Genomic DNA, 11,242 nt, shown 5'->3' with positions numbered 1-11,242 from the left:
CCAGGCACAGCCCCCACTGCCACCAGCCCGGGAAGGGAACTGGGAAGACGGAAACCTGGAGAGATGGGGAAGCAAACAGGAGCAGGGAGGCACTTGGAGAAACCTGAAAGAGAAGTGGGCAGGCTGGCTGTGGGGCCGCAGGGAGGCTTGCCCAGATGGGTCTTCTCCCAGCTGCCCAGAGTGCCCCTGCTGGGGCCTGCAACAGCCCCCCAGGAAGCACATGGGGAGGGGTGGGGCGGGGCAGGGAGGAGTGGTCAGCCTTCCCCTTACTGGAGCCCAACCCCGCCCAGAGAAAGGGGGGGGGGAAGGAGGAGGTCCACAAAGAAACCGGAGGAGCCAGGTGGTGAGGCAAGAAATGGGCTAGACTAGGAGCCCCCCAAGGACCCGGGCCTGAAGAAGTTTGCATCCCCCTCCCCTAACTCCTCTCTTCCTGGCTGTCCTTTCTCCCTTTTCCTTTTAGGGATGGTGGGAGCTGGAGCCTGGCCCAGGCAGCACCCCCCAGGACCAGGCTGTAGCAGCCAAGACTGAGGACAAAGGCAGATTGTTGGGGGGACAAGGGGGCGCTGTGTGCCTGCTGCAGTGCCTCAATGGGCCTCTGTCTTTCCAGCATGCCAGGAGGGCAGACTGACCCCCACCCCAGTGTTCAGGGGTAGGCCAGGGAGCCAGAGAAGGGGAGGGATGGGAGGCCACAGCAGAAACTCTGGAAGGCAGAAGAACAGGGCAGTAGGTAAGGGCTGACGGTGGGGAAGAAAAAGAACCAGGCTGGGGAGCTTGGTGTTCAGGCACCAGGGACGCCAAGACAATTTAGGCCATTTTAAATACAGATTATTTATTTGGATAAATGTCTCCACGCTCAATAGCAGCCTCTTCCTCAGAGCCTAGTAACTGAACCAAGGTATGTGCAAAGGAGATGCTCACTGAGTGTTGGATGGATGGATGCATGCATGGAGGCATGGAGGCATGGATGGACAGATGAACGAACAAATGAAATGAGGGCCTCTCCACTGACAACAAGGAAAGTAGCAAGAAAGTGCTTGTGCTGTGCCAGGGCAGCTGGGGATGGGAGAAAAGGAAGAGATGGGGGTGGCGGCCTCCAGAAACGAGGAGGGCCTTTATGACCTTTCCCAAGAGGAAATGCAGGATGCTCTCTTTTAGCGGCCATAAACAGCTCCATTGCTTCACCCTGCATTTCCCATCCACTCCAAATGGTGAAACGTGCGGATCCCCCCAAAGTCCTCCACCCTGTCCCACAATCCTGCTGCTCCTGTAGTGTTTTGTAAGGGTTGAGCATTCGGGTTCCTGGCTCACCATGGCAGGTGGTCATGCACCCAGTTCCAGTGTTCCACCCGGGAACCAGCTATGGGCACATGACTAGGCCATCACTCGGGGCCGCACACACACACAAGCCAAGGAGACGCGGTAGAGCCTTTGTTCCAAGCAGTAGCCATCACGGGTACCCTGCTCCCCAGGGCATGGCCGCCGGTAGAAGACAGTCTGGTTGTGGTAGAGCAACTCCGAGTTGCCCAGGGGGTCCATGTGGGAGCCAGTCTGTAGGCTGACACAGTGTGGACACAGGCAACGGGCGTGGTACAGGTCCTGAGGGAGCCGGTTCAAGTCCCTGTCCAACCTGTGGGGGTGGCACTCATCAGACTCTGGAGGGAGACTGGCTGGGCAGACAGGGGATGGGCCGGAAGCAGGGAGGTCCCAACGTGGAAATGTAGTGAGGCAGGCCTGGCTGTTTGTCTCAGCTCTTGCACCCACTTGCTTAGTGACTTTAAGCAAGTCACCCCCTCCTCTCTGGGATTTGTTTCACCCCCTGTAAGTGAGGATCGGGGAAAGAAGAGTGGTTTTCTGGTCCTGGGAGCCCTTGCAGAGGCAGGGGAAGGCTAGCAGCCTCCACCAAACAGGCTCTGCTTCCATCTGATAGTCTTGCTGGGCTCAGGCATGAGGTTTCTTTTTGTAATTGTCATTACACTTTCAGCGTTCTTTTATAAAGTAAAAACTGCTCTTACGTCCAAGTATTAAAAAAACTGTAAAGTTCACTGTCTCCCTACCAGTCCCACTCCCCAGAGGGAGCCACTGTCAACCATTTTCTGCACATCCTTCCAGACACTTTTCATGCATATATTATAAACACACATAAGCGAGCATGGTAACACTTATTTACTCATTCTGAAAGGATTCTGTGGCCAAAACAAGACTTGAAAAGTAGATGCTCCAAAGGTCTGAGACTCCCAAAGGCTAGCAGGAAACAGTCGCTCGGTTGTAAGGCCATTCTCCTACAGACAAGCCCTCCCGAGCTGGGGCTCAGCTGGCACAGCATTTCCCAGAGTAGGTTCCCTCATAACTACCCTGCAAGAAAAGAGGCCTGTGGCCAAATGAGTTTGGGAAATACTGAATTTATGTCTTCTTTTCCACAGACTTCTTGCAACCTTTAACGCTCTGAGCACATTATGAATCTCTGAGGGGTGAGGGCTCAAGCAGCTTTTCCCACACTTAACTGTCATCATTAATTTCTGATTAATGTGGGACGAGTATCGCAAAGAACACTTTGGGGAAGATCAGCCACGTAGTCTTCAGGGGGTCATGGCCTCCAAACAAGGGGTCTGGACCCCAGCCAAGTCAGCCATCGGGCACCCAGCCTCCCCAAAGGGGCTCCCACCTCTTTTGGATTTAGCCCAGGACCCAGCCAGACTTCTAAGACCACTTCAAAGCATGGTGACCTGCAGTCTCCTCCCTGGATCTGGTCTCAATCAAAGCTGACCTTCTCCCTTCCCCCTGAACTTGTCCACCCATCCCAGAGTTACATTTATGGGGAATGGGAACACAGACGCCCCAAGAAGACACAGGATAGAGATCCCTTAAGCCCTAATTTTTAATATATTGTTTTGTTGTCCTGATTTCAGTGCTCCCTAATATTTTTTACATCGTGGCACAAATAGAAAATTTTAATATATGTGTAGCACACCGAATGAAAGAGTAAGACTGCCCATAATCAAAGGTTCAACCGACTGAGTAGCTCAGGCAGTTGCACATCCGGCTTTTGATTCCGGCTCAGGTCATGATCCCAGGGTTGTGGGATCAAGTCCCGAGTGGGACTCTGCACTCAGTATGGAGGCTGCTTAAGACTCTTTCCCTCTCGCTCTGTCTCTGTCTCTCCCTCTGCTCCTCTCCCTTATGTGTGCGCTCTCGAAAAGAAAAGAAAAGAAAAGAAATAAAAGAAAAGGAAAGGAAAGGAAAGGAAAGGAAAGGAAAGGAAAGGAAAGGAAAGAAAAGAAAAAAGAAAAGAAAAAGCTGAGCTTTGAAATCTTGGGTAATTGGCTATCACCCAATAAGAGTCAGAGCTACCCAGACTAGGCCTTGTGAAACACTCAAATCTTTATGGAGTCTCAGATAAAAAGGGGCAGGCAGGCTGGAATTGTGTGGAACTCCCCAGACCCTCGCATATACTCTGACAGGCACACATGCAAGAATTTGGGAGGGGGCTGCAGACTCACTCATATCTCCAGGGGGAGATAGACCTGCTGTTGAGGGGTCCATCTTCACTGGCCCTGCAGGATTCTAGGGGGTGGATGAGGCTAGCGCTCTCTGGCGGGGTCATGAGCACAGTGTTCTGCGTCAGCCATTCATGAGTGGGGTTCTGCCCTTTGCTGGGGCAGCAGCTGGACCAGTGGATGCAGTCCTTCTTGATCCGAATACTGAGGGTGTGGGTTCCCATGGCCATTACCAAGAACACGATCACCTATAGGAAAAGGCCAGTAAGAGACCTGCTCTCAACTAATCTGGGTACTCCTTCCCCAGCTGTTCCCAGTTGAGATCCTGGTTTCCAGCTCCACCTGATCCCCAGCCCCAAACCCAGAGCCTGGCCTCTCTCCGCCCACAGCAACATCTCAGCACCTGCCAGGCCCCCTTGCACTCACCTGGTTCATGATGGATGCTGCTCGCTCAGCCAAGGTTCTGCACTGGCTGACAGGTGGGGCCTTGTGGAAGCAGGCTGACTGGAGCAGCTTGGGCGTCCTGGTTTTATTTTCAGCAAACCTGTTTTGTTTATTCAAATTTATTTCCACAACCTTTTGGAGGGAGTGACCTGACATTAAAAAACAAAACAAAATCAAAAAACCCTGAAAGTGTTTTCAAAAGCTGCTCAAATGCCATCTGCATGGAAGTTATAATTCACATCACACCTTGATAGCCTATTTGGGACACTTTGTTCTTTGCACCTTTCCTGGCATGGGGTCAAAGTAATGGTATTCTGCTATTCTGGGCATTGAGAACTGGCATTATGGGAATTTCCCTGGCTGGCTTGGTACTCCAAATTAGGGAACATCATCTGGTTTGTCTTCAGGAAGCCTCATTTCCATGCTCCCACCCAGGGCCTTGTCTTCACCATTCCCTTTCTTCTCAGACAGCCTCCTGATCACTCACTTCAGGGAACCTTTCCCTCTCTCTCTGTTGACCCTCAACCCTTCTGTTCTCTGACCTTCAATGACCTTCCTCACCTTCAATGACCCCAACTTCTAGGACCCTCATCATCTAAGATTTCTTCCTTGTTGTACATTACCCACTCCCTAACTTCCCCTCGCCCTCTCCAGTAGCTGCCCCACCCCCCCATCCCACCCTTCCCTGAACTCCTCTGGGCCAGGGATACAGGTCTAACCCCACAGGACTGCCAGGAATACCCTGACCCCATCAGTTTATTGACTGGATGCTCAGGGTCTGATGGAAGAAGATGTAGGTGGTTGCTTCCATTGCATAAATGAGAAGGTGAGGCCAGGAAGAGAAAGGGCTCGGTAATTAACAGCCTCACTAAGACCCAACATGAGGTCCCACCTCCAGAACAGATCTGCCCCTACCCCCACTCACAGGGCATTGGGGACAAAGGCCATAGCAATGTTAGCTGCCCCTCTCAGGCAATAGGGCAAGCCCACCCAGCCTCAGCCCACCCCCAGCTCCCTGGGCCACTGGGGGAGCATGTGTGCTCAGAAATGCTTTAACTAGACCTGATCGCAAAGACATGGGTCAGCCAGGGGTCACCCCTCCTGGGATACACTGCATTGAGAGCAGGCCACCTACTTCCCTCCGGGTCTTTTCCCTCCATCCTTGCCCATCGACCCCCCTCATCCCCCACACCCACAACCCCCCCAACCCCAACACACTCATACACAGACATGGTCTCTAGAATGATGTTTTCTGATTTGCATGTGCTTTCCCTTAGAAAATACTCCTCTAGTAACCAGGGACTCAGAAAATAAACAAAGGGAACCAGGAAGAACTTAAACTGCAGAATGAGGAGGAATCCTTCAAATGTTGTAGGGCAGAGCAGCCCCAAAGCAGAGGAGTGATGAGGACAGGGGGCAGTCTGGAAAATTGGGAGAAGCTGTGCTGGTGGTTTGCGGGAAGCCTGGAATTAGGGGTGAGGTGGGAACTTAGGGGAAATAGGTGGTGGCTGGGAGAGCAGGAGCTCTTAGGAAAAGCACTGAGGCCAGGAACACATCACCCCGCTCCCATTGACCCACTGTCTGCGCTATGCTCCCTGACGCCCTCTCATTTCTGCATGCCACTGGCCTCAGCTCCTGTGTGTCACGTGCCAGGATGGTGCCAAGCTTTGTACATGCACCAGCTCATTTTATCCTTACAATAAGACCATGAGGTGGAAACTATAATCCCCATATTACAGATGAGAAAGCTAAGACTCAAAGAAATTTAGTAATCTACCTAAGCTTGCACAGTTAGGGAGCGGCAGAGCTGGCTTTCCACTCCAGCCCTGAGCAACTCCAAACCTAATCTCCTGGCATGGAGATGACACACTGTGCTGACACCCAGTAAGCTGCAAATGGATGAGAAGCCCACGCAGCAGTATGTGCTTTCCTACTTACCCAGGCTTGGGCCAGGACAGGTCTCACTTGAACCTGCCAGAGGCCATGGGATGTTCCTGCCCACTCAGGCACTCAGCCCTGCTGTCTGGGATCCACTGCTCTAGCTCCTTATTCCTCAGAATTTGGTCTGGCACATGGCCACCAGGGTGGCTTTTGGTGTTCTTGAGAAACCCCCAACCCCAGAAAAGGCTCTGAGGGTGCACTACCCTCCCACGAGAGCTGGATTCCTCTGGGTGTCCCCCAAACCAATCACAACCACAGACCTGACATTGGCCCAGATCTTCCCATCTTGGCCCTGTCCAGGAAGGGGTGCTCGAAAGAGCTGGAAGTGATCCCAGCTACTTGTTTCACTTATTTATGCTGCAAAAGACCCCCATTACCCTTCAGGAGAAGCCTTTGGGGTGTTCCCCTCCCTCTGTACCAGGATGTCCTCTGAGGAAACCCCTAAAAGGCAGAGGGGGCCCCCTCCAAGCACACAGTCGCCCCTCAGGTTGGCCTTTCCCCCACTATGATGATCGGTTCTGACCTGAGAACCTGTGCTCTGAGTCACACACACCCCACCCCTCTGGTTTGCTCAGCCTCTGCCCTTATCTCAGTAGCAGCTCTGTGAGACTCCTTAGGGTGATCCCCTGCCATGAGAAACATTTTCCAGAGGGTTTTCCTCCTGGGGTAACTAGTTTTGGAATCCCTGAGTCACTTCAGCTTCCAGGGAATCCTTGGGGGTGTGGGGAGAAAGGGGTGGCAATGGGAAGAATGCTGGAGGCGGAAACAAAGGAAAGTTCACCTCACACCTGTCCTCACCTGCCTGGGCCCAACTGGCAGCCAGGAGGGGTTGGCTGAGTCCCTGGGAAGAGGGATCAGCACCCAGAAGGAAAGGGCAGGGGAGATGTAATGGAACATATCCCCACCTTTGGCCAAGAAAAGCTCGGGGGGCTTTCAGAAAGCTAGAATGGGACTGTCCTGCCCTTTCGCAAAAAGACATCCCAGTCCTCACCTGCTGCCTTGAAGTCCTGACACTGCCTCTGGTCATTTCTTGATTTTAGGTCCTCTCTGGACCATTCTGCTCATTTGTAGAAGGGTTTTTGTTTTTTGTTTTTGAGGGGGTAACCTGGTTGAACACAAAAGCGCCAACCAGCTCAGCTGCTCTGGACCCCAGCTCCTGAAATAATGCTGAAACCACAGGACTCAGCAGAGTCTGCTGAGGCTCATCTGCACACATCTGATGTGAGGTAGGGGCATTGGTCGTTAAAATGCTGAAATGCTTCTGCCCCTGCTGGTAAATGCATGCTGTCCTCAGCCCAGGGGGTGGGGGTGCATTCTATATCACAACCTGCCTGTGATCCAGCAACTGAATGCCTGGCCCAGATGGGGGTCTCCAGAATACTGCTCCCGTGTCCTGATTAGTAAGTGATAATGGTACTGGTTGCTACCTATTTATACTATCCCTTTAGGTACAAAAATGTTTAGGCTTAGGAGCCTGCCTTCAAAGAGAACCTCGTCTGGCCTGGGCGACACGTGGAAAATCAAGGTGAGCTGGACCCAGCAAGTCCCTCCCCCAGCCCAGCACTGATGCCTGCCCATGGAGGGCCCTGGGCTTACTCAGATTTGTTCTACAGTCATGGCTGCCCTGTTCATTCATCCACTCACTAGCTATTTATTGAGCACCTACTATATGCCAGCCACTATTCTAAATGCTAACAGGAATGCAGAGGAGGACAAGCCAGATAAGTTCTCTGCCTCATGAAGCTTACGTTTTAGGAGGAGACGGATGATAAACAAGGAAACAAGATAATTTCGGATAATTAGTGCTACGAAGAAAATGAAACAGTGTTATGAGCTAGAGGGCTGAGGGGGATGGAAGAAGTGGGCTGCTTTAACTTCGGAAGCCAGGGAAAGCCATTCTGAGAATGCAGAATTTGACATGATGATGGAAAGCATGTGGGGGAAGAGTGGTCTAGGCAGAGGCAGCAGGACATGCAGAGTCCTAGAGGTGGGAAAGAGCTTGGCATATTTGAGAAACAGAAAGGACAATGTGGATAGAAAACGAAGGATAAGGGGGAGGGTGGGATGAGATAAGGTAAAGAGGTAGGCAGGGGCCAGATCATACAAGGTCTTCCAGGTTGTGGTAGAGCATTTGGACTTTATTCCAAGGTAAGGGGGAAGGTACTGACTGGATTCGAGTATGATCTATGTGAGGTAAGTTTCTCAAGGGCACGCACGGTTTCCTTGACCTTCTGCTGCCCCCATAGGGCTGCCATCAAATAACAATAATAATAGTTGCTTTTACCCAACATTTACACAACATGGGCCAGGTACTGTTCTCAGGAATTTCTTTTTATTTTTTTTAATGTTTATTTATTTTTATTTTTGAGAAGGAGAAAGAGGCGGGGGGGGGGGGGGGGGGGGAGAGGGAGACAGAGAATGCCAAGTAGACTCCATGCTGCCAACACAGAGCCCGATGTGGGGCTGGACCCCATGAACTCTAAGATCATGACCTGAGCTGAAATCAAGAGTTGGATGCTTAACAAACTGAGCCGTCCAGGTGCCCTTTTTTTAGGAATTTCTTAACCTCGCAACAAGCCTGATGCTATTGGTTCCATTATTATCCCCACTTTATAGACAGGGAACCAGAGGCTCCAAGAGCCTTGGCTCCATGCCAAGGTCACTAACTAGTGTTGAAACCAGGAGTAGAATACAGGCAATCTGGGTGCTGTGGGGTCCAAAGAGAGGAGAACTGGAAGAATTCTTGAGCGCCTGAGTTTTGAGCAGCAAGAGGAGTAAAAACAGGTCAAGGAAGTCATGGTGTGGGATGGAAGAGACTAGCAGTTGGCCCTGCTGGGAAGGGGAGAGAAGCTGGGGCCCAGAAAGCCAGATGAAGGGGTTCTTTCCTTTCTGCCCCTCGAATATGACCAGGGTAAGCCCTGAAGCTGAGGGCTCAGCGGCCTGAGGCTGTTGCCCAACCAGGGTCTAACTGCCAGCCTGGGTTTTCTCCAACCTTACCTGGAGCCCAGAGCTCTCCCTGAAGAAGGTAGAATCGCCTTAAACCTCTGCAAAGGAGAAGGCAAAGATGAGATAAGGACAGAGAAAGGCTCTTCCTGGCCTCAACAAAAAAACACTTCCAATTTTCATGAAAGTAAAGTGGGGGGTGGGGGGGGCAGCAAGATGAAGAAAAGTCATGGAGGGAGATCTTTGCCCCAGGCATTTTACATATATTTGCTCTTCACCAAAGACACTGTTACAGATGAGGACCTGAGACTCAGAGATGTTATATAACTTGGCCAAAATCACATAGCTAATAAAACAGGATTCATTCTTGAGTCTCACAAGCTACATTCCATGCCTGAGCACTCCAGAAGCATATTCTTATTTTCCTGCAGGTTTGTACTCTGCTCCCCTGTCATCTACATTTATTTCCCCAGGCACTGAACTACAGGCAGTGAGCCCCAATGCCTGCCTTCCAAACCGCCATTCTGCCTGGTCCTAGCACTTCTCTTCTGCCTAGTCTTCTGACCTTCATCTATTTCTCCTTGTGCCTGAGCATTCATCTTTGGGAATTGGATTTTCTGCCCACTTCCATCTTGGGCCCCCATTTGCCTTGACAGTCCTCTGGGCAGAGCATACCAAGTCACTCCCCAGCAGCTGAATGTCTGTGTTCCAGGCATCCAGGACCCCCAGGGCTGGGGTCTGGAGGAGATTGGATGGGGCTGGAGCTGGGATGGGGAGCTCTCCCTTCAGATGCATCTGGAAATTTATAAGTTCCTCTACTGCCCTAAGGGCATCTAAGTCTGTTTGGAGTTCCCAGGCCCACCCATAGGTCTGCACCTAACTCTGAGCCAAGACCAGAACAGAATCTCTTCCTAACCCACCCTATAGGTCCCACAGGGCTCTTCACAGGTGCCCAGGTGACAGGGAGGGGGAGCCAGGCCAGGTATCCCCCTCCCCTCCTAGGAAATGTCTGGATGTGTGGGCCTGTGGAATGTGAGGAGAGAAGGAGGGAGCCTCGGGTTCACAAAGGGCCTTAAATTAGACTTCTGATGTTATCTACAAATGAAGTTATACCTAGAGTCATTGTCTGCTTCATGTATTTGAAGTGTTAATTTGTTAAATGTAAACACTGAAAATCTACTACAGCTTTTTAATCCTGTTTAGCATCTAATTTTTTTAAATACTAGGAATCTCAAAAATGGAAGAAGGAAGGCTCCCTTCCAGCCTAAGAGGCCTTGAGGTGTGTCTCAATAGGAAGAAGCAGGAGGTAGGGGTAGCTGGAGGGAACAGCACACACTAAGGAGTAGTAATAGATCAGGAGAGGTGTGGGAACCCAAGAACCCTGTTCTTGCAGCTGATCCCAGCTCCTCTGAAAGAGGTCTGCCCTTTCGTGCCCGCAGTCCGCACTCCTGCTCCGCGTGGTAGCAGAGTGAGCCAGAGTGAGGGCGGTGGACAGGCCCAGACTGGCAGAGAAGTGTAAGAGCCGCACAACCCGCCAGCCTGCAGCTCTGGGACCAGGCTCATGTTCTCTCGCCAGGGCCAGAATCCATGTCCAGCCTCAGCTCCCCGTCCTTGTCCCCCGCAAGAACCGCCCGTCACCCCTGCCACCCCTGCGGTGGTAACGCCGAGAGAGAAGAGACGCTCCGCTGTGGACCCCAGAAAAGAGAAGGAGCGCGCTCCCTCCCAAGGGAAAGACAGATGTGGGGCTCACGAAAGGGAGGCAGACAGCGGCGCGGGGCTGGCCGGGCAGAGCGGGGGCGTGGCGGGGTGAGGGAAGCTCCCGGGAGAAAGCAGACCACACCACCGGGAGGTCCTCCGTGACGGAGAGAGGAAGAGGCGCCGCGTACAGGGCCCGGGAGGGGGCGTGCAGTTTGGCCCGAGGGTCCCGAGCTGAAACTCAACACCCGCCTTTGGAGGGATCGTCCTCCTTTCTCCTCCGCCCCTTCCCTTCCCCTCCCTTTTCCCCTCCCTCCTTTCTTTTAATCCCCAGGACTGAGTCCCGCGCCGGAGCTGAGAGGGCCCGAGGGGAGGAGGAAGAAACTGCCCTGAGAGGGAGCCAGGAGCCCGGGAAGGGGAGGGAAGGGGAACCGCGCGTGGGGGCTGAGCTCGAAGGCCACGCGCGACCCCCCGGAGCCTTCGCAGCCCCTTCAGTGTTCCCCCTACCCACTCCAGGCGAGTCCACAGGACCCTGGCCCCTGCTCCTCCTTCGCCTTCTCTGTGCTGCTTCCTTTGCTTTGTGGCTTTCCTCTCCGTCCCCAGAGACACCTGGGAGCTGCCCAGAGCTCCGCGGCGCGCCGAGGGGCCCTGCCGGGGGTGCGCGTGAGCGGGCTGAGGTGTGGCGGCGCGCGGGTGGGCCCCGAGACGGCGCGAGGAAGGCCGCC

At 52.9% G+C, this 11,242-nt stretch overlaps 1 protein-coding gene across 1 annotated transcript; it reads right to left on the bottom strand.

Moving 5' to 3' along the window:
- Nucleotides 1–896: 896 nt before the first annotated feature.
- IL25 (interleukin 25) lies at nucleotides 897–11,178 on the bottom strand. The gene is made up of 4 exons (XM_042942762.1): nucleotides 11,025–11,178; nucleotides 3,921–4,087; nucleotides 3,498–3,742; nucleotides 897–1,627 (listed from the first exon to the last, which is right to left on the bottom strand). The coding sequence occupies exons 2-4, from the start codon at nucleotides 3,927–3,929 to the stop codon at nucleotides 1,372–1,374; spliced, it is 510 nt and encodes a 169-aa protein (XP_042798696.1). The 5' UTR covers nucleotides 3,930–4,087; nucleotides 11,025–11,178; the 3' UTR covers nucleotides 897–1,371.
- Nucleotides 11,179–11,242: the final 64 nt, after the last annotated feature.

The sequence above is a fragment of the Panthera leo genome, chromosome B3, assembly GCF_018350215.1.
Source record: "Panthera leo isolate Ple1 chromosome B3, P.leo_Ple1_pat1.1, whole genome shotgun sequence".
In the NCBI taxonomy this organism is placed as follows: Eukaryota; Metazoa; Chordata; class Mammalia; order Carnivora; family Felidae; genus Panthera; species Panthera leo.
Note: the sequence above shows the minus strand (reverse complement) of the source record. Positions and strands in the feature narration are given on the sequence as shown.

Coding starts and splice junctions, on each gene's coding strand:
- IL25 (XM_042942762.1), bottom strand. Junction 1,628..3,497: donor ATCTCCCCCTGGAGATATGA/GTGAGTCTGCAG, acceptor CCACCCCCACAG/GTTGGACAGGGACTTGAACC.